The 23,313-nt window shown below is 42.2% G+C and overlaps 2 protein-coding genes across 3 annotated transcripts in view; one reads left to right on the top strand and one right to left on the bottom strand.

The window, feature by feature from the left end:
• The window catches only part of VTI1B (vesicle transport through interaction with t-SNAREs 1B), a 22,285-nt gene extending 16,006 nt beyond the window's left edge, over positions 1–6,279 (top strand). Inside the window, exons 3-6 of the mRNA XM_059914484.1 lie at positions 195–386; positions 2,577–2,750; positions 4,324–4,385; positions 5,974–6,279. Coding sequence (XP_059770467.1) covers positions 195–386; positions 2,577–2,750; positions 4,324–4,385; positions 5,974–6,070 — 525 coding nt within the window. The 3' untranslated portion in view covers positions 6,071–6,279. The remainder of the gene's footprint in view (positions 1–194; positions 387–2,576; positions 2,751–4,323; positions 4,386–5,973) is intronic.
• ARG2 (arginase 2) overlaps positions 6,265–23,313 on the bottom strand; it is a 27,784-nt gene continuing 10,735 nt past the window's right edge. For both annotated transcript variants that reach the window (XM_059914482.1, XM_059914483.1), the window contains exons 3-8: positions 14,127–14,304; positions 11,516–11,675; positions 10,549–10,643; positions 10,267–10,371; positions 9,151–9,287; positions 6,265–6,743 (exon numbers count right to left, since the gene is read on the bottom strand). In XM_059914482.1, coding sequence (XP_059770465.1) covers positions 6,538–6,743; positions 9,151–9,287; positions 10,267–10,371; positions 10,549–10,643; positions 11,516–11,675; positions 14,127–14,304 — 881 coding nt within the window. In that variant the 3' untranslated portion in view covers positions 6,265–6,537. The remainder of the gene's footprint in view (positions 6,744–9,150; positions 9,288–10,266; positions 10,372–10,548; positions 10,644–11,515; positions 11,676–14,126; positions 14,305–23,313) is intronic.

The following is a 23,313-nucleotide window of genomic DNA, read 5'->3' as shown; positions in this document are numbered from 1 at the left end:
GTGCCTGCTGGGCACTGTGCCAGGCACTAAGAGTAATGAAGTGAACATGTCACATGTGGGTCCTGCCCTCCTGGACCACATGGTTGAGTATTTATTTACAGTGGTCTGTGGTTTGATTAGTCCAAACTAGACATATTACCCATATGAGAGAGAACAGAAGCAGGCCATCTACTCACTACTTTCTGCCTTCCTAGCTGGCAGAAATGGAAGAGGAATTACGTTATGCCCCCCTATCTTTTCGTAACCCTATGATGTCTAAGCTTCGAACCTACCGGAAGGACCTTGCCAAACTCCATCGGGAAGTGAGAAGCACACCTTTGACAGCCACTCCTGGGGGTCGAGGAGACATGAAATATGGTACATACGCTGTAGAGAATGAGCACATGGTAAGCTTCAGCTGTCTTTTCCCTTACTGGTCTGTGGTACAATGATTAACCATATTGTGGGGTACAGTTCATGTTATCAGTGCATACTTGACTCTTTTTTTCCACCTTATCCTCTTTCTTGCATCCAATTCCCCTTCTCCCCTTGGGTGCCCACCTCTACTGAATTTAATGCAGATCATTCCAAACAATTTGCTTGTTTAGATTTCTTTGTATCCTTTATGTATAAAACAGTGCTTGGTGTGTAGTGGTGATATACAAGTGTTACCTATTAATATTACATCTGGACTCTGTAGTCTGACTCATTGATCGAGTTTCTTTCTCACATGTGCCCCCAAAGTTCAGTTAGGCTTTTAATTTATCAGAGTATTGTTACAAAATTAACCCGTGCTTTCCCTTATATTTATACCAAGATGGCCCAACAGCCCAGATACAGTAGAGGAAGCAGGCTGCTTCTCAAAAAGCGGGCTAACGCCTTACTTTGTTGTGATAGAAAGTGAGCCAGACTGACTCTCTAGCCTCCAGTATTCTCATTTATAAAATTAGACTGAGTAAGCCGAAAACCTGTATTCTCAAACTGTCTAGAGAAGATAGTTAAAGGAATAAAACTTCACAAAGATTAAGTTTTATATGTTACATTTGGGATTATATTCCACAGCACAAAGTAGAAATGGCCTGACCAGTAATGTGGGAGAGAAGTGAACGGGGGCCCACAAGTGCAGACTGCACGGATGTAGAAAGGCTAATGGCACAAATCCTATTTCATGATACATCCTGAATATAGTTTAAGAGATATTCAAATGATACTAGCCTGACATTCCTAATGTCAAAACTAGAGTATTTGAGAATGTTAAATTTTCAAAATTCACTTATGAAAGGAGGGTGAGAAAAGGCTGGCAAGTAGAGCTTCTTAAAGTGAGAGGAAAGGTGTATAGTGACTTTGGTCATTTGTGACCCAAAAAGCCCTGAAAACAAAAAGGGGGGAGATAATTCCAAATAATAATTTTGCTTTAAAATTATTAGTTTCAGAAACTATGTAGATATACAAACCACCTTCAGTAGAATTATTGTTCCAAATCTGGGGTTGATTTGTGTGACCTTACTGTCTCTTCCTGCTCTTTCTTAAGCCTAATCAGTTGAAAATCCCCATCTTTTATTTTTAAAAACCCTTTTTCCTGCTGCTTTTAAGCCAATGTAACTGGGGTTTATTTCAGCCTCATTCAGTGGTTTCCTCATCCACTTGTTCATATGCCATATGTGAACTGAAAAGCCTTCTTGTTGCTTCTGATCTGGGAATGCATCTTTTGCCTTCTTGGTGGTGGGGTCTAGTGCTAATAGTCACCTGCTCAGTAATAGGCCTTGTGAGCCAGCCCCTTTTTGAGTGTGTGCGCATGCATGCTTTGAATAGCTGAGAACTTAGAGCTGCATCCATTTCTGTCAGTGGTTATTTCTGGCCTGACAAAGGCTACTTCTGTCCTTATGCCTTCTGTGCTTAGGATTATAGGTGGAATAAAACTTTGGTGGAGATTTAGAAATAGGGTGCTTGGGAAATTAGGGCAGCTTTCTTGGCTCCAGATACTACCTTCCCTGAGAGCAAATCACCAGTGCAACAACTTCAGTTTTTGTTTTCTGTGTTTGGCCTAAGGTGAAATTCTTTTGGAGGCTTACCAAGAGTGTAGCCACTTTTTTTCCATGTGGTAGTGTCTCACACTTTTAAATGAGTTCTATATGTGCTGAAAACAAATAGCTTATTCATGGTCCCTCAATCCTCAATACCAATCAGTGGGCATTTTCAGTGAATTAAACTATTTCTAGGGCTGTAGAGTTTAGTTGGTTTGCACTCTCAGAATTATAGGCTGTATGCATTTTGGGGAAGCTACTGCACCCCACATCAGGGCCATTGCCTCTCAGAAGTTGCTAGTCCAGAAAGCACATGAACCAGTTCAGATTCATCAGGAGCACAGGGAAAATGCTGTGATGTGTTTAATCCTTTTCTTGCCTCACTTAAGTGTAAGAAGCAGTGAATTGGGAGGTATTATGATCCTAGATTGAATCCCAGGTTCTCTTTTAGTTTGATTTATTAGCATCTTTGGTTGTCTTAAAAGTAATGAAAATTATTGCACACGATATTCCTTCTTATAACTTCATTTATAATGGAAGAAGTATAACATTTCCCTTCCATACTGCTGTCAGAATCGGCTACAGTCTCAAAGGGCATTGCTTCTGCAAGGCACTGACAGCCTGAACCGGGCCACCCAGAGTATTGAGCGTTCTCATCGGATTGCTGCAGAGACTGACCAGATTGGCTCAGAAATCATAGAAGAGCTGGGGGAGCAACGTGAACAGTTGGAACGTACCAAGAGTAGAGTAAGTCTGAGTGGATGGGGAGAGGGGCAAGAGTGGGGAAAGTAGGTAGGCCCGTTACACCCCGATGCCTTGCTAGTTCCAGAAGCTACCACAGTTCCAAATTCAGGGTATGACCTTTTAGGTTCTTACTCTTTTCTCTGTCTGTAATTTGCTTGGCTGAAAGATATCCCTTGGAAGTAATTTTACTTCTAAGATTTAGAAGTCATGGGAGGGGCGGGGGGGTGGGGGTGGACTGCAGAAATCCAATTTCTGCATTTATTGAAGATTGTCAAATAAGATTGTAGCCACTCCATGCTTTTACTAGGTCCTGTATTATGAATCAGATTTTCATTTCTCATATGTCTAGTAGAACATCTACTATTCTTAGGAAAGCTAAGATCTCTTTAAGTAGATGATGCTTTCATGTCATTTAGAGCCAAGGCTATTTTCCACATGTCATAAAATAGTACTACTGACAATTTACAGAGGTTCAATTCTGGGCTCTAACTCTTTACTGTTACCTAAGGTTAGGGCGATCATTGTGAGAAGAAAATACTCAGGCCAAATGATGACTATACTGTGGTGTCTAATCTACTGCACTCTAAGAGGCTCTGGAAAACAATTCATTCCTTCCTTTCTGTACCATCTGCAAAGGAATTTTAAAAATAGTACAACTTGCCAGTGGAATGCTGTATTCTTAAGAGCGTGAGGCAGATCCAAACTGAAAAACAGATACTGTGGGCAAGACTTAGATATATGAGAAAATCGTCTCAAATCCCCACACTGAGTTATTTTTCCAGCTTAGTAGCTGTAATTCTCCATTCTTAAAATTAAGTCAAAATGATGCCCTTCCCTTCTTAGTGAAAATTCACAATAAAGTACCGAATTCAAGGTAAGCTGTAGAGAAGGCAATTTGTTTACAGATTGTATGTTTTTTTCACTTTTGAACTTATCAGGTGGATTAGTTGAATTTGAAAGCTGAGGAATGAGCTGAGAGAGCAACTTAACAAGGCCGCTGGGGAACAGGAACAGATGTCAGGTGGCATCTGTTGAAATATCCTCCAGCTATATAGATTAGTAACAGCCAACCAAAAGGGAATAAAAAAGGCTTTAAAAAAATATTTAATTCCTTTCACAATTCAGTGTGTCTCTTAAAGGGATAAAGAAAAAAGGAGAAAGAACCAGATCCCAAAAATGGTAGTCCACCAGCCTGCAAAAACAAACATTAACTCAAGAGGCTCTTCTGGAGTTAGGCTGATGAAATTCAAATCTTAAGTTGCTCAGTTACTTCAGTTACTGGCAGGTACACTTGAAGACTTTGAGTAGTGAAGGTGAAGGATTAGCCCAGTCCCAGAAGTCTCCCCACAGCAACCTTGGGATATAATAATTCCTAGGCCTACTTGATGAGTACTAAAGTATGTTGTCCTTTCCAGTTTCTTCTACTTATATGCAGAGGCCATCATTTAAATTGATTGGATTTCTGGGAGTTTTTCAACATATACCCTTTAATGCCCACTGTCAATTTAGGAATGTTCAATTCTACAGTGTGTACCTTCGAAAGAAGGGGGAAATAATTGCTATTTTCTCTTCTCAGCTGGTAAACACAGGTGAAAACTTGAGCAAAAGTCGGAAGATTCTCCGTTCAATGTCCAGAAAGTAAGTTTTAAAAATAGTCACAAAATTAATTTCTCTTAATTCTAATATCTTTCAACCAAGAATGTCAAAGCTTTAAATAGTGACTGGCAAAGGTGTTAATAAAGCAGAAGAAATAAATACCGTATAGTTAAATATCCCAGGACTAAGTCCTTTGTTAAAAGTATATATACTGCTCTGATTTAGAGCAGTGGAAAGTTTGTCCACTGGAAGGACTTTTATTTTATTTATTTATTTATTTATTTGGCTGCATCAGGTCTTAGTTGCAGCACGAAGGATCTTTGTTGTGGCACGCAGGATCTTTGTTGCGGCATGCGGGATCTTTTGTTACTGTGCATGTGCTCAGTAGTTGCGGTACGTGGGCTTCTCTCTAGTTGTGGTGTGCAGGCTCAGTAGTTTCAGCGCGCAGGCTTAGTTGCCCTGCAGCATGTGGGATCTTAGTTCCCCGACCAGAGATCGAACCCGCATCCCCTGCATTGAAGGCAGATTCTTAACCACTGCACCACCAGGGAAGTCCCTGGAAGGACTTTTAATCCCAGCTTACTTTCCTTAGAGAAGACAGCACATGGGAATAGAGCTTCATATTCCTGGAAATAAATCTGTAAAAACTTAGAAAACTTTTCACTGCTACTGCTTCGTACTTGCTTTTGGCTCTGCTTGCCCTTCGTGGGAGTCAACCCCTTATTTGGGAGTTCTGTCTTGTTAGTAGAAGTTGACTTAAAAAAAAAAAAAAAATGTTGAGGTAAGTGCTGACAGCAACAAAACCAGGGGCAGAAAGGAAGTATTGCCACTGAGGCTGAATTTGGGGTAGGTATGCATGAAACAAACTACAACCGAGTCATGAAACTAGCAGGAGTGTGAGATTTTCCTAAACAGTGGCAAATTCCTTGTGGAATAGGGGAATACATTCAGTTTAGAGTGATGAGATTTTTTGTGTTAAGAAAAGAGTATAAGAGCTTCAAAAAATTTACTACCTTTATAGAGATACCCATAGAGGAAGAAAGTAAAAAGGGCAAGAAGTTCACAAGAGATTGAAAGGCACTACTCAGCTTCTAGTTAGTTACTTATCCTAAAGCAGGAACCCCTCTCCCCACCCAAGCTGTACTTCAGCGCTGGAGCGTCTGCCGCCAACCCTTCTCCTAATGTGTGCTCACAGCTGTAGTATGTAATCAGTGCAGCTCTAGATGGCTAGGTAGTGAGTTTGTATTTCTGCTGTTTTGAAATATGATTCAACCTGATTTCAGAAATGGTGTACTTCTTCATATGTATATTTAATATTTTTCGAACTAGCCTCTCATAGAAAAACTATTCTTAAAGTGAAGTACTAACTACCATCTGAAGACATTTTAGAAAAATACATTTTTATGCTTTGGTATCTATTGCCCCAATTTTCAATATTTCTGTGAGGTAGATAGTAGTAATTAGTTATAAGTTTCTTTAGCTGGTAATACTAAGTGGCTACGTGATCAAAAATTCAGTCTGCCTCACAGTATCTGGCCTTGGCCCCAGGTCAAACCCCTAAGTATTAAGAATGGAAAGAAATAAGGTTATCCAGACTTCTGACTACATCCCACTTTGCTTCTCCTTGTAGAGTGACAACCAACAAGCTGCTACTTTCCATTGTCATCTTACTGGAGCTCGCCATCCTGGGAGGCCTGGTTTATTACAGATTCTTTCGCAAGCATTGAACCTCCTACAGGGAACGGTTTGTGGACCAGGACTGTGACTCTGAATGAATGGTATTTGTTAGACACGTGGAAAAATCTTACTGTTGCTGTGAGCTAACGGTTCAAGAAGGCCCTGTGTAGCCAGACTGTGGGAGGAGGGAGGAAGACGGAAAACCACTTAAATGTGAAGGAATAGCAATAAGACCAGTATGATATACCAAGGTAGTAAATGCTGTTTATGATTTCTTTAAGTTTACATAGTGCTCTAACATATTAATACCCTGTGAGCTTCAAAAAACCAAATACATTTACAGTAGTATTATCGGTCACCAAAATGAAGGGGAAGGAAACTTTACAATTGTGAGAATGCACAAATGTTCTCATTAAGGCAGTATTGACCCAGACGATCATTTAGTATCTGTCACCACAAATGCCTCCCAACTCTGGAATGCCCATTGCGACAAACACGTGTTGGTGCACAGTATTTCCTAAATTCTTACACGTTCTTCACTTTCCGATTCATCTGGTGAACTGGGAGTAGGAAGTTGGTCATAGACAATGTGCCCTCCCTCCCTTGTCTGCCCAAAACTTGAAGCAATCACATCCACTGCCAGGCTGGCTGTAGCCTTGGCCTCTTCCTCTGACGCAGCCAACCGAGGATTGACTTCCACAAGATCCAGTGCTGAGAGCAACCCTGAAAGAACAAAGTATGACCAAAAAAACTTCCTAGCTGCTACTTTCAGTGAGAGTCATCCCACCTGGGTAGAACAAGCTAAGGTAAAAAACAAGTCATTTTCTACTATAAAATTATCCACCGTCAGGAAGCCCCTTATTCCTCATCCTCTTGGGCATGAATTTAAGTTAAAAACACTCATATACCAGAGTAGGATTGAAAGAAACCTTTAAGGTAATAAAATCAATTATCCCTGTTCAGTGAACGTAACAGGCATAGCTGACAGACTTTCTGGTTCGGGTAAGAGCTGGGTCGGGGTGGGGGGTAGGGGGGTGGTAGCAAGAGTTTCCAACCTCGTAGGGAAAATGTATCATTTCCAGTGTTTCTGGGCCCTCCTAGATGCCTGCCTGCAGTTGCGTGGAGAGCAGATCTCTCACGTCTCACTAGCCAGAGCTCGGTTCCCATTTTTGAACTCTCTTGCTGCATCTGTATCTCTTAAGGCACCATGTGCCCTAAAGTATAGTTATTACTGCATATCTCACTCTCACCCCTGAGCTCTGAGGGCAGGTTCCACTTCGGACACAGTTTTTAGGTCTCCCATCAGACTAACCCAGCATCTTGCACTTGGTCAAGGGAAGACTTGGTCATACTTTAATTTGAACTCCAGTTACCTTCTGTGACAGTTTGGGAACTTGTGCCAAAGGGTTTGAGATGGGAAGATTAGACCAGAAAAGAATCTATCCAGACCTGCCCTCTACCACCGCCCCAATACATACATACATACATACATACATACATACATACATATATATATATATATATATATATATATATACTTCTGGGTATATATAGTTGGTTATTCTGGATGAAGTTAATCTACCTCCTTCAAGAGTCATCTGAAGAAACTAGCACTGGAGAATACAAGTATCCGAATATTTAGGGTGGCCATAAAGCCTGGAAGCAGGGGTGAATATACCTAATGGTTTACAGATATTACATTATAGTATCGATACATGTTATATTCAGTGCTATTACATCCGCTCAGTGTGCCGTCCCTTATTAGCAATGCAGAGTTCAGTGCGCTGTGCAAAACTACAATGAGCAGGTATGGTACTGTAGCGTTTCCACCAATCCCTGCCTGCACGTGCATCTGTGTCTGATGGCTTGTGTGTCTGATTTCCACTGACTAAACGTGGACCTTTTGCGTAGCCCAGAAGTAAATCAAGAGGGTACAAGCTATTAAAAATATATATTACCCATTTTTCTAGACTGTTGCCACCTTGTAAATTAATTTAAGCAAACTGCTTTATCTATCTAGTTGACAGTGTCAGGACAGACAGCCTTTTAGAATAACATTGCAGCAGGGGAGGGAGGGGCACGGTATGACCACTGCCCCATCTAAGTGCTAGAGGTTACCAACCTGTGCTCTAAGTGGTGTTACTGGGAACCAGAATGGAGAATGGAAGTTCCAGGTTCACTGGCCAAGGACAGTTGACAACGTCTACAGTTGTGGGTCTGAGAATAAGGCTACCTTGCCCCTGTCAGATCTGATAGACAAGCATTCTTTCCCTTTCTTTAGTGCCTAAGGCTCTGGTAGGCTCCAGAGCCAGGGAGACCATTTCTCAATTTCCATATCTATCCCAACTAGTCAAGGGTTTTTTATGGTCTTGGACCTTTCAGTGTGAGGTCTCTATGCTATTTTGACCCCAATTTCACAAGGTGGTATTGAAGTACCATGTGGTAGTTGCTTAAATTTTGCAATGAGAGGTCATTTAAAGTAGCCTTAAAACCAAAAGCTTTCTGACAGAAATGGAAACTGTTTGCAAATGAGTATGAGTTGTGGGATAGTAACCTCTTGTAGCTACTCTCAATGATCTAGCATTCAGTTTACTCATCTTCCTGTCAGCCATTCATCTTTCTGTCAGCCATTCATCTTCCAGTATCCCCCTATTACAAGTCCTATCAAACAAGCCCTAGTATAAGACTTACATGAAAGGACCCAAGGTATTGTCCAGCTTTGAAACATCTTCAAGAGAAGCTTTAACTTGACATTCTTAACTCCCAGTGAACCAACCTCTTAGTGTCAGGGTTAAAATTATAGCTATTTGGCCTTGGCTTTCAGTCTTAATCTGCCTTTATACAATTCAGATACAAAGAACTGCATCAGTTTGGCAGTTTATTCTTGTATTTATTACATGTTTAAGTAGACAGATAATTTTTTATTCAGTGTTACCTTGGCATATTTTGTTATAAAGCCAGGTCCAAACATGCCTCTAAATGACTGTCCCTTATTAGCCTGACCACATGACTTACAGCTATAGACGTTTAAGCAAAAACAGTGTTGGCAGTGACGTAATAGTAGAAAAGATCCCCTGGCAGGCAAGAGGCTTCAGCATATTATGTAGTTAGCAGGTTGATCACTGCTTACCTGTATTGTGTATTTCCTCAGTAATATACATGCCTTCTCGATAGGTCAGTCCCCCTACAACAGGGGTTCCTGTGGCTGGAGCCAGCGTAGGGTCAAATGCATCAATATCGAAACTCAGATGGATTGGCCTTTGTCTTCTTGAAAGGAGTAGAATAAGAACAGTCATTTGGGCTGTACTTGGACATTCATCCTTCCTACAGTTGCAACTCCTTGATTTTGTTGCTGTTAATCCTAGTACTTTGTTACTATAGCACATTTCCAGATTTCCTATTCTGGAAGTTATTGAGTATGTTAGATGCCTACACACCACTTCATAATTTTGCCCTTTGTTCTGTGTGCCTCAGACAGACTAACTCCAATTTGTATTTCTGATTTACCCTGGGCATCAGAGCCTCTTACGTTAAGAATTATCAATAGAGGGAATTCCCCACTTCCATAGGACATGGGTTCTGACAGATTCTAGTTTAAGTTGGATTGATCTAGGTTACAGTTGCAGTTGCTGTTATACTCTGAGAGAATAACAGCAGCTCTGAACTTAACTCTGAGTTTATGTTTGCAGTCTTACCATCTCCTACTTCTAACTTGTTTAGCCCAGGTGTCCAATGGCTGAAGCTAACATACAGCAAACACCTATACAGTGAATTATTTGCACTTCTTAACAGCTTAAGAAATGACATACTACCAAGGTGGCAATTAATCACCCAGAAATGAAGACTCAGCACTGGGAAAATGTTCTTAACTAGCATTTGATTAGTATTCATCTCCCATCTTTCTACACTACCAAGATTTGCTTAATATAAAACTTGCAGATGAAGCAGTAGTGAGGCTGGGAAGAAGAGGACAGTTGAATGCTTCTCCTCTCGAAAGGTAAGCATTAAAAATGGAAAGAGAAATTCATGAGAGCTGTTTTCCCTCCCAACCCCAGAAGAAAAATATGACCTATATTTCATATTCTCCCTTTTTGAATTATCTGAATTTTTTTATATGTACATGTTTTGCTTTTATTTTAAAAGAAAGGTCATTATCCTCAAGAGACAGGCTAAAGTGTACTGCCCACTGAGAATCTGCCCTGTTCCCTTTGGGACCTAGAAGTAGATATCCATTGTAGTTACTTACTTGCCAATCAGCAGATCAAATGTCTGTTCCATGACCTTCTGGATACCAAGTCGATCTATGTCTCTCATGGAAAAGTACTGGATATCATAATTCTTTAAAATAAAACTGGTGACATATAAAGGAAGGAAGCCTTAGTTTAAAGAGCATTTTTAATCAAATGTTGGGGGGGCGGGGGGTTGTCTTCATAGTGACCTACAACAGGTTAAGGCAAGAAACAACCCATCAAGTGGAACATTAGTGGCCAGGACAGGCCCAAAGCGCAACTCTAATGTATCAACTTACTGTTCAGGAGGGTCCACATCTCTTAGTCCAATGTATACAATACTTGGGGAAGAGATACAAGGTTTGATCCAGGAAAATCCTGGGAGTTGTGGGACCTATGAAGAGAGGAATGAACAGGATTCATCAAGGATTCTTGGTCTCATCAAGATAGTCCCCGTGTGCTTCCCAGTGTGCTTTTTCCTCTTACCCACAGTATATGGGTAAAGCAGCAGACACACTTGATCTGGGAAGGAACTGATAGAAGTGGAAGTGATTCAGAAGGGCAGCTGAAGAACACAGCTGAAGAAGAAGAATAAAATACCTTCTCTTAAGGTGACCTTGGTTTCTCATTAACTTACCTAAATAGCAGGAATACTGCTGATTAGGCCTTTCCATCTCTTTGCCTGCTACTGAATTGTTTACAGATTGGTTCTTGAGATGGCAACTGGGTTACGTTTCAAGTCCCCAACAGCCAAAATGTGAATTCTGCCTAGTGAATAACCTTTGTACTGTCCTGCTGTAACTTGGTCCCTCACTGAGGGGAGGGATACACAGATTCTAGTCTATGCCTAGCATGGTCTCCCATGTCTTCTGAAGAGCCTGGGAAAAGATTACCTAGAGGTAATCATGGTTTTACTTGGCTTCTAGACCAGTGGGTCTGAGAGTGAGGCTTAGGAGGTTCTTACCAAGAAGTCTTCCGGCTGTAAGTGTATCAGATCACTAGAGTTACTACCCACTCACCACATTCCTTTATTATGAGATTATGATCCCCCCTAAGAGCAGGGACCATGTCCTAGTCATCTTTATGCCCCCAGCATCTAGACTGTCTGGTCCAAAATAATGTTTGATGAACAAATGAAGGAGTGGTAAGCATTACTACAGCCACCATAAACCCATCCTTCACAGAAATGTTACCGAACTAGACTCTCAAAGCCCCAGGATAACCCTTGCAAGCTGTTCAACGTTCTCTTCATTTCAGCCCACTAACCTTGTCCTGTAGTTCTTTGAGGAGAAATGAAACTGGCTGTCCATGGAGATTTCCAGATGAGGTGGTGAGGGGTGTATTGATGTCAGCATGGGCATCAACCCAGATCACACAAAGGTCTGGGCAGTGCCGGGCGTGCCCACTAATGGTACCGATTGCCAGGCTGCAAAGAACAAACACAGTAATATTAAAGGGCTTCCGCTTAGCAAGCATCACTAACAAATATCTTCAGCCAACACAGCTCAGACTTTGTCCTCAGGGCAAAGTCAGGGCCCTAGATTGAGGCTAGATTTGGATGAGACAGAGTCCCTGGGACTGTATTCCCAAAGATGAGCCTTGAGAGAGAGAGAGAGAGAGACAGGGAGAAATGGAAGGCTCTAAAGATTCAAAGCTGACAACTGGCTGGTTATCCTTGTAGTGTGACAGGTGTCATTGCTGGCCCCAAATCCCTTTAATTGGATCCATTAGCCTTGGCCCAGAAAAGGACCCAAAATATTTGTTCAACAGATGAAATCCTGTTAAATGATATGGGCTGTATGTAACAACTCACTAATACTACTTAATACCTCTTGAGAGACCAGGGAGATCTAATTACTTTTAAAGAATCAGTTATATTAACTTGTTAAGGATAAAAATTAGTATTACAGCTGTTTAGAAAGATTATGTGATATTTCCTAAAACAAGAAGTCAAAGTTTTTAAAGACATCAAAGTTAACAGGGCAATCCAATTAAAGACCTCATTAGATCACTGAATAAAGTAGACGTTTATTTCCCTGTTATCTTATATACATTAGCATGGCATGCAAATATCATTAAGTGTTTCTGGGTTTTGCTTTCCTTGTCCTTGGTCTCCGCTTGCATTAGCCAACTGTGCTGTCTGACCTGTAGGAATATAGCTGATGAAATTGTGCTTGGAAAGCTGCCCAAGCTTCCTAGGTACCAAAGAATTTGACATAGATGAGAAATGCAGCTTAAGCATCTTAGGAACTAACTACAGTCATCTTTCTTGATCAGTACAGTCTGAGGTAGCATTTTAAGCTCCATGTCCCACATAGGACTTTTTCGAGAGATAGCATGGTCTGGCGCTAAAAGCACTGGATTAAGTCAGAATATTGGGGGTCTTTCTAGGAAGAAATGTGTGAAATAGGGCAAGTCATCTAACCTATCTAGACTGCAGTTTCCCTTTCTATAAGATAGGGAAAATAATCTTAGCCTGTTTAAGTCAGAGTTGGTTTGACAATTAAAGCAGTAGTGGATGTTGTACCATTAAAGGGAGCTGAGTGACCTAAAAATGCCTCTTCCTTTAAAATATTCAACAGCTGTTCAGGTTATACACACATCCCTTCCTTTCTAGAATCTTCCGGACAGCCTAGGTTTTAGCACTGAACAGGAAACAGGGAGCAGTGATAGAGCTGCAATCTAGACACAAACAAAAGGAAAACCAAGGATTATGATAATTACAATAATAAGCAGTCCCCAAATAGTATGCTGACCAGAAGAGAGACAATAAATGAACTTTGAGCACTGAGCTACGGGACAAGAGATCCACCCTTGGGTTATTTAATCAATTTCGGTAGAGAACCTGTGACTTATTTCTTATTCTACTTAAAATTTTATTCCTGATGAGGAACCTACCTGCATTTGCAGTTCCGTTAAGTGATCTGAGAAGCTCTCTGAGTACCTCAGGGGAAGTTGCTAGATTGGATCTCAGAAGAAAATTTAATTGCCCATAGAGGTCACAGTGGACTTGAATCCCAGCTCTGCTACTTCCTGGCCCTAAGACCTTGGGTAAGTTATCTAACCTCTGTCCCTCAGTGTACCCAGCAGTGAATTAGATAAAATTGTATCTGCCTCATGGCATTATTTTGAGGATTAACTGAGAATATGTATGAAGTGCTTGATATTCCTAGTGCTTCAATGCCATTTTTCTTTCTACCAAAAAAATCTTCATTACTGAGCTCAAATCACACTTCCCTGTGAAATCTGACTACTCTAGCCCAGACTGATCTCTTCCTTCTGAGATGTAGGATTCAATATTTTTTTCATTCCATGTGTATTTATTTCATTTAATCCTAATAGATCACAAGTTTCCCATAATCCTTAGCACTGCTGGAGAACTCATCAGAACAGTGCTCAATAAAGTGCATGCTGATTCAGTGAGAGGAAGGATCTAATGTATTAGCCACCTAAGGAGGCTAATACAATACTGTGGAGGGTAGAGAATGTATTCACATGCCAATTGGGGCATTTCTAACAAACCTATTAGCAGAAATGCTTTAAAAAAAAAAAAGCCCAAATTCAGCCTATCGATAGATCCCTCCAATTCTCCTAAATAACCAAAATGAAAGTCATGAGACAGTTTTAAGAAAGCTTTCCAAGAAATAAGCATGAAACATACTGTCTAAAAACTTCGCTTAGTTTAACTCTGAACTTGTCCTTATACTACGTGATATTTTCTCCAGTGGTTCATGATCTTAGACATGAAAATACTATGCACATTATACCCTAAAAATTCAAAAGGGTATTTTACTCTAAATGAGGAAACTGAGACAAAGAAGCTAATTGATGGGCTGAGGCAATCCAGCCCCTCCACCACCCCTGGCTCCCAGCTTACCTGTGGTCTCCTCCCACGGTGACACAGCTGTAGCCACCTGACACTGCTCTACTAACCACCTCCGCTAGTTCCTGGTTGGCAAGGCCCACTGAGCGAGGATTCACTATCAGGTTATTATAGAGATCATCTTTGGGAACTGGAGTAAAACTCAAGTCTCCGAAGTCTTTAAGGTGGCAGCCTAGAAACAGGGATGACAAGATTAATTATAATATATGTTATTACAACTCTTACTGGCCTGGGCCACAAATAATAACTGTGACAAAGTACACATCATACTTATTGTCATGGTAACTCAAAACGTCACATGACAGTGGCAGGATTCTCTCAGTCCTCCCAGCAATCCTGTGGGGTAGATCCTGTTAGGAACACCATTTTGCAGATAAAGAAGCTGGGTTTTAGAAAGTAAAGCCCAGAAATGTTCACTAACTTAACCTGACAATCACAAAACTGGTAGCAATTTGTAAGACCTCAGATATCCCTGAGTTACCGAGTGAAAATAAAATACTGAGAGGAACTGGCAGGATTTTAAGAAAATTAAGTATTGTTAATTTAGGACAAAGAAACATACTTAGGAATTTTCACATTACAAACTTTTTTTTTAAAAAAAAAAGGCCAGTCTGAGGACCTAAATATTTCTTAATTTTAGGATGCTTTAACAGTTATTACAAGATCCCAAACACTGTTCCAACTGCTCAACAGAAATTCTTAAGACTCACAGCAATCCTATTAGGCAACTATAGTATGCCATTCTATAGCTGAGGGAACTGAAGCAAGGTCCCAAGGTCACACAGTTGCTAGGTGCCAGAATCAGGATCCAAATTCAGGCCGTCTGCCGCAAAGTGTGTATTCTTGACTCTGGTTTGCATCTCAACGATTCCCTCTTGATTCTGACACTTTAAGAACTAAAGAGTCCTCTCCAAGGTACTTCCCTGGTGGTCCAGTGGGTAAGACCCCGCACTCCCAATGCAGGGGGCCCGGGTTCGATCCCTGGTGGGGGAACTAGCTTCTGCATGCATGCCGCAACTAAGGAGTCCACATGCCACAGCGATGATCCCGCGTGCTGCAACTAAGACTTGGCGCAGCCTAAATAGATAAAATTAAAAAAAAAAAAAGAGTCCTCTCCAAGGAGCCAACAAGATGGCAGAAGTGGAGCAGAAGCAGCAGCGGACCTTCTGCAAGGTCATCCGCTTTGGTGAGCACCTAGACCAGGCACTGGACACGCGGACACAGTGCCGCTGCTGCACAGTGCCCTGCGGCTGTGGCAAAAGCACCTGGGCAGGGCCAGCCTGGGGGCACGGCCCGAAGAGAAGCCGTAGGTGCTGAAGATCATCCTGCCCAGGTGGTGGGCGTGCAAGACCTTCACCCAGGTGGAAACCAAGCCCAAGATTATTGGCCACTACCTGGGCGAGTTCTCTATCACCTACAAGCCTATGAAGCACAGAGCCAGCCACTCCTCCTGCTTCATCCACCTTGAGTAGCCTGTTCGGCCAGTAAAGGCACAGACTTCTCTTTAAAACAGACGAACAGAATGAACTAGTGGTATATTCTGACAGTAAGCTGTAATATGTTCCCACCCGGGGTTCACATATTCCAGCAAATTGCGACATTAGTCACTACATGTTAATCTTTAGTGTAAGTACCAGTCTTTCAATCTTAACCACTTATATCAATAAAATGGTTGGATTTAGGGTGAGGACTAACTAATCCAACACTACCAAAGGATTTGAGCAAACAGAACGTTAGCATAGATTGTATTCTTACGGGCCTGTTTCTCAAACTAGAATCCAGGTATGTTGAGGGGAGGGGCAAGTGGTCACAGGATAGACATCTGAATGTTTGCAGAGACTTGTATTAAAGATCTGTATTAAGACTAGCACAGACCAATCTTGAATATAAATTGTACAGTTTGAGCTTTACCTCTTGAACCCAAACTCAATCCAAAGCCAAACTTCTGAGAGAATGTAGAGATTTGAGAAGCAATGGCCTGGAACATAAACCCAACCAAGGGATCACCACCAAGATCTGGATGACTAAATAAGAAGGAAAGGTGCTGAAGGTTAGGAGAATATGAAAACAGGCCAAAGACACTGAGAACCAAGAGAAAAAATAAAACATCTATAAAAATCTTCTTAAAATCTTTTAAAGAGAAAAAAGCCACGAGTAGCATCACTATGTACTTTACTAAATCTCAAAATATGGAAGGACACTTTAGATTTAAGAGAAATGAAACTTTAACTTTCAAGTCAATATCAGGTCTTGCCATTGTTGCAACACAGTCTTGAGCTGGACAGATTTGAATGGCAGTGCCTATACTTGATGTTTTAACTTCCACATCCATGTTTATCTCAGCATCTCTAGGTGCAAGACGCCATGGCTTGACTGGCGTTTTATATTAGGTGTATAATTTGAAAAGGTTTATAATCTAATTGAATAATAATGTTAATATTAATTTTTGAAGACTAACTCATTTAATCCTTCCATGACCAATAAGAAATACATGGGAATTAAAGTGATCAACCTGGTGGTTAAGTGATAGAACTTGGGGAACACTAAGTCCAGTCATGGAATCTAGGATGTAGACTTAGATAAGTACGACAGAAAACAGTACAAACTGGGCTATTATTTACTTACCAGAATAAAGCTGCAGAAAGCTTAAAAAGGGAACTTAAGAGAATTTGATAGTCTTATAGCAACACTCGCCATGGAAGAGAGACTGAATTTCATAAAAGTATTTTGGTCATTAAACATGTAATTCTGTGGAGTGAATCACCAGCTTAATTCACAGCCTGGATGGTGGGTTCCGATTCCTTGCTCACCAAACAGCCTTCTGCTTATTCACTTAGTTTCCCAGTTGCCCTCATACCAGCAAGAGGGCTTCCTGACAGTGGATGCCAGAAGGACTCTTGCTCACTGAAACTACGCACGGGCATTTGGGCTTATACATCATGGTTAGCACGAGTCCGGGTCTGAAAGCCTGATAAACTCTGCACACTTCAAGACTTCTGTTCCTGGACCCACAGAGCTGAGGGCTAGACCCCCTGAAGGGATCAATACCTTGAGAGGCCCTGAGTGGCCCACCTTATATGACTCCCAACTCTGCTCTTTGATTTCCACATTAAATTCCCAATAAGGACTAGGGACAGTGAGTGCTAAAGGAGTGAAAGGAGGTTATAGGGAACATGAATTATGACCTGTAGGCCGGTTTTTGAGGAGTAGAGAGGCTGATGGGAGGTTAATTTTTTGTCAAGAGCAGGATGAACTGAGTAATGATAAAGCAATTACCTTAGCAGAGTGCAATGGCAAGTTCTTCTAGTTCAAAAGATAAATGGTCTCAATAATTTTAAAGAATCTTGGAATAATAGTGAAAAAAGCAAACATTATAACATGGAATATCTGTCATACTGAAGAGAGCTGTCCCTTTCTCAAACTTTTTGTGCTTCAGGTCAACTCATCTGCAAGTCTAAATCAGATGAGACATAATATTTCATTGCTGCTCTTTCCTCTTTTAGAAGGCATTGTAGGATGAAATAAACCTGAAACTTCCAAGGAAGCTCTCATATCAAACAGATTTGAAACCAGCTGGAAAGGGCTCTCATTTTTCATTTGCAGTGGGAAAAAGTCAAGCTCTGTATACACTGGCACCACCTCACTGCTTCTCTCCCCAGTGCTGGTAATAAAAATACACGGACTGCTACTCTGATGTTTTAGGCCCGGTTGTTACTTTTGGCCTTGATAAATCTCTTAGGTTCCACTGGAGTGGAACAAGAACACAAGTGCATCCACAGAATGATGCAACTGGAAGAAATCCAAACAGCCGTATCTGACATTAGCAGCGTCTGTGGACAGCACTTCTATTTCAGGGCCTCATCACCAGTGAATCCTTGAAAGAAGCCAGTGACAGGAAAGAAGGAAAAGGAACAAAACTGTCTTTCTCCACACACCACACAGTGCTAGCTAGATGCTTTACAATAGCTACTAATCCTTACTTCCTCTGCTGGTATGATTATCCACACACTTTGGAGGAAGAAATTCAGCAAAGTTAAATAGCTCCAACTGTTTAGAGCAAGCCTGAATCCTTCTTTGGTTAGAGACTCACAAAAGAATGAGTGAGCAGGCATTTTGATAGCATAAGGGTAGCCCATTCTCTCTGCTGCTCTGACTTCCACTTACAGGCAGCTGCAACTGCTCCCAAGCCTCCCAGCAAGTCAAGAGAGGTGGGTTTTGAGGTGGGCTGACACACGGGCGAGTCTACCAAGCCACAGGTAGCTCACTGGCAGAATATTAGACTTAGAGAAAAGCAAAGAGTCTATTAGTGTACAGTTTTTTGAACTGTCCTTGAATAGGATGAATGTTTATGATTTGTCAGGAATAACAAGTCAGTGAAACATGCAGAAAAACAAAGACTCTGAGTTCTTATTTGGTGCTGAGAGAACACTGGTGGCTCTTAAAGTTATAGACTCAAATATTGTACACAGCAGATTTCATCCCACAGAAAGGGAGTTCCCAATATTTTAAAGGATGGCATCTGCTAATTCTTAGAACCTCAAAGTTGTACCTGGAAGACCAGCCTATTGAAAACAGTTGCAGTGTTACTCTAAGTCTAAACTAGGAAAGGAATGCCAGTTAATTCAGGTCATTTGAAGTAAGCAGAATTTCTCTTATCCCTAAAATGTGATTTGGGTAATAACCTTTGAAGAGACTGTTATATAAGGTAAACTCATTTGGCTACCACCAATAAAATGCAAGGGTCTGAATTTTGTTTAGTGCATTTAACTCCCAGAGGCTGTACAACCAACCTCAAGAACCATGTGTCCTGGGGTATCTAAGAATCAGCTCTTTGCTTCCTTAGACTCAGCCTCCAAAATAAGTTTGGTGCTTTAGGGAAAGAATCATATCACACAAGTACACCTATTTGTTCTAGTTCACTTCTTCAAAGTCCCTCATAAGACTGCTCCAACCAACCCTCTCGACACCCGCTTCCTCCCCACTCTGTTCTCCTGTTCAACAGGAGGTGTTCTCAGAGGCAGTGAAGACCATGGATGAGGAAGACCAAGGACAGTGGCACTAGGGGCTCGAGGATGGAAGGTGACCTCGGGCATCCAGGCCAGTCACTTCAGACATGGCCATCTAACATCTGTCGGAGTTCACCTCAAGATCAGCTGATACAGACGTGATGTTAATAGATGCCTTTGCATGAATGTGATCCTTGAGTAAAAAATCCCAATACAAAACAAGCCCAAAAGTTTGGCTCAAGACATGTAACTGAGATGACTTGCAGCACCATTTATGTTTCCTGCTAATTGGTTCTCCAGCCACATCCGAACTTCTCGAAGAACAGTGTACCACTTGCTGAGGGTAGGCTTAGTAATGTATGCCCCTCTGAACCCAACTCATGTCAACCCTCCAAGCACCTCCAAGACCATGGTGAGCCAACTTAGGCTTTCTTGGGCAGACTATCAGCTGACGGCACCCTGACAGCCTGGTTCCAGCACAGGCGGGGGCAGAGGTAAGAGGAGGGTTCCTGTGGCTTTACGGGTCACTGCGACATAACCGCTTTCCCTCGTTCAGAACAAGACTGTTAAGCTTCTCTGAGAAAAAGATCTGTTGTTAACATGCTGACAAAACTTCAAGCTACTCCAATATCTAACCACAGGAAGAGACAGCGACAATCCCTGGGGCTAAAATATTGCTTTTCAGAATATGTGATCTTTCTTCTTCTTTAAATTCTTGATGCTCCACCTTGTTCCAGAAAGGATTTAAAGGGCTAGTGACTACAGCTCTGCCAGTTAACCAGTCCAGATGTGTAGCTCCCTGACCCATACCTGGGCTAGCATCCTGGTGAGTTTCACAAGGAACCTCAACAAACCAGACACCACATTCCACGCTACTCCAGGCTGAAAGCAGAGCGCACAGGAGATGGGGTGGCCACAGTGGGTCAAGTGGCCACAACAGACATGAAGGAAAGAATCCCTGTCCTTTGGTCCCTAACTTCCCAGAAAAGTCAAGATCTCCAACCAAGTTCAGTCTCTAAGTTTGTCCCACCTCACACAGTCCGTTACAAGGATTGAAATGAGATAACAAGGAAAAGCCCTACACGGGCTAGGGGTTACATTATTAGTTCAACTACATGAGGCATCTCTGTGGTTTTTCTCCCCACCCTACCCTTTTCTTTCCAATAGATGGTGTAATCTAAGACTTCCCAAAACTTGTTTGCAATACGATTATGTCATTTGGATAAGAACAAGAGTTTTTGGTGAGAAGTAGCAAACATACACAGGCCCACTGATTTCTCATTGAAATAGCTCCTAAGGAGCCCAGCTGTCACACACAGTTCAAATTTTCTACCTTCCCTATAAAAGAATATAAAGGCATGGCGATTTCACTTGAAACACCAATTCTCTGAAAGCCCTAACCACAATGCCACACCCTGCTGTGACTCAGTTCTCAGGTCACACAGGAAGGTATTTTCTACTTCTTTTCCTATTCTGTGGTTCTGGCTTCTTGGGGTGGAGGAGGGGGCCAAAAAGATGCTTTCTTCTCTTCAAATCCTAGCATTACCACACCTATTATAGGAATACACCCTCACTATTAAGAGAGCTTGGGGAACTTCCCTGGTGGCGCAGTGGTTAAGAATCTGCCTGCCAATGCAGGGGACACGGGTTCGAGCCCTGGTCCAGGAAGATCCCACGTGCCATGGAGCAACTAAGCCCATGCGCCACAACTACTGAGCCTGCGCTCTAGAGCCTGCGAGCCACAACTACCGAGCCCACATGCCACAACTACTGAAGCCTGCGAGCCTAGAGCCCGTGCTCTGCAACAAGAGAAGCCCCCGCACTGCAACGGAGAGTAGCCCCCGCTCGCTTCAGCTAGAGAAAGCCCACGCACAGCAACGAAGACCCAATGCAGCCAAAAATAAAAATAAATAAATAAATAAACTTATTTTTAAAAAAGAGAGAGCTTGGTCATTAATAGAGAGGAACAAGTAAATTTATTCAAGGATTAAATTATTTAAACCAACCACAGTAATCCCCTTAGGTTCTAGGCCTCTGAATGTGCTATTTTGGATATTAAAGGAGTAACGCCACTCCTTTCTAAAGCAACTAGAGGTCAGCCTTGAAGCAGTCATCATTAGCTACTTAGGTCCTGGCATAAGTATGTTTCAAAAAAGGAGGCAAAAACTAGCCATCGCCACTTACCAACACTTAGCTTGACTAAATTCATCAACTGGTAGCCCAACACCTTGTAAGAGTTTAAAATTTGATATATGACAGTTATTCAATTTAAACATTTTTAAAATCTGGGAAACCAGGGGGCTTCTGAGGAACAAACCATTTTGAGAGTAAGGAAATAGTGATCCGGGAAAATCCCACGGATCACGATGTGAATGAAGTTCCAGGAGAAAGCCCGGATGCTTTGCCCCATTTCGTCCTTCAACAAACGCTAACTGTGTGCTGACTGTGCACCTGGTTGCAGCCTTCAGGGAGCTCACAGCCTGGTCAGAAGACAGGCAGGGAAAGCACAGGCCGGTGCAAACTGCGATGATGCAGCTGTGCACAGGGTGTGATGGGAACAGGGGAAGGTGCTGACTCAGACCCAGGATGAGCCAAGGGGACTTATCAGAAGAATCAGTGCCTGAATCCTGAAGGTTTTAGCCAGGAATGAAGGGGCAAAGGCTTGCCAAGCAGAAGCACATACCTTCAACCCTACAGAACAATGCCCAGGGTCCATCGGGAGGACTGCAGAGAGATGAGGAAGGAGGAGGGGGCAGGGCCCAGGTCCTAAATGCAGCAGGGAGCTACTAAGGTTCAAGTCAGGAGGTGACAAATCAAATCTGCACTGTCCCGCATGCCGCAACTACTGAGCCAGCGTGCTTCAACTACTGAAGCCCGCGCACCTAGAACCCGTGCTCCGAAACGAGAAGCCACTGCAATAAGTAGCCTGCGCACTGCAACGAAGGGTAGCCCCCACTCACCGCAAGTAGAGAAAAGCCCGTGCGAAGCAATGAAGACCCAACACAGACAAAAAAAAAAAAAATCTGCACTGTTAATCTAGTGATCTGGTGGCCTCTAGAAAATGGCCTGGCCTGCAGAAGAGCAGCTCCCAGAGGGGCTGTAAAGACAAGACAGACAGAACTGACAAGATTCCAGCAATACTTAGAGGGGTGTGGAGGAGAGAGAGAAGGTTTACCCTCCAGCTTTCTGGCTCTGCTACCATCAGAGATGAGAAACCACAGGGGAAGGGAGTGGAGATGATGGTAAGTTCAGTTTTGGATACTCTGACATTGGGGTGTTAGAGACTATCCTGTTGATAATACGTGGAAACAAGTTAATGGCTCAAATCTAGGCAGTGTTCAATGGCTGACGACATCACTTCTGATGGAAGTGTATACCACCCACCTACGAAGCAGAACCGCCAGAAAAAAAAAAACTGGACCTGAATCTGACCAAGGATCTAGATCCAATAGCCAGTAGAAAGGAAATACAGAGGACAAAGAACATGTCATACAATGCCACAGGGATGTGATCTGCAAAATACAAGCTGAGAGATTCTGCAGACAAATGACCTAGTTTCTGCTACAGATCAACTGCAAGGAAGAAGGAAGAAAACAGGAGGGACCTATAAAGGACTTACGAGATAACAATACAGACCTTATTTGGATCCAAACTCAAACTGTAAAAAGATAAACACAAAAAGTGTAAATCAGTCGGGCAATGTGAACATTAACTGGTGTAAGGGCAGATACAAGTTGAAAAAAGACTTAATTATCTCTGTTGAAAATAAGGGTAAAAACTTCTCCCTTGTGTTTCAGAATTTCTTTCTCTGTCCTTTTCACATGTATGTAATCTTTATAATGACTAAATAGGCCTCACAACCCAGGAATGTTTCCTCAAGGACTTGGGAACCATTTGTGTGTGTGTGTGTGTGATCTTAGTTCCCTGACCAGGGACTGAACCCAGGCCACAGCAGTGAAAGCACTGAGTCTTTTTTTTTTAATTTTTATTTTTAATTTTATTATTTTTAGCTGTATTGGGTCTTCGTTTCTGTGCAAGGGCTTTCTGTAGTTGCGGCAAGTGGGGGCCACTCTTCATCGCGGTGCGCGGGCCTCTCACCATCGCGGCCTCTCTTGTTGCGGAGCACAGGCTCCAGACGCGCAGGCTCAGTAGTTGTGGCTCACGGGCCCAGTTGC

Source organism: Balaenoptera ricei, chromosome 2, assembly GCF_028023285.1.
Source record: "Balaenoptera ricei isolate mBalRic1 chromosome 2, mBalRic1.hap2, whole genome shotgun sequence".
NCBI classification, from domain to species: domain Eukaryota; kingdom Metazoa; phylum Chordata; class Mammalia; order Artiodactyla; family Balaenopteridae; genus Balaenoptera; species Balaenoptera ricei.
This window is presented reverse-complemented; position numbering and strand designations above follow the sequence as displayed.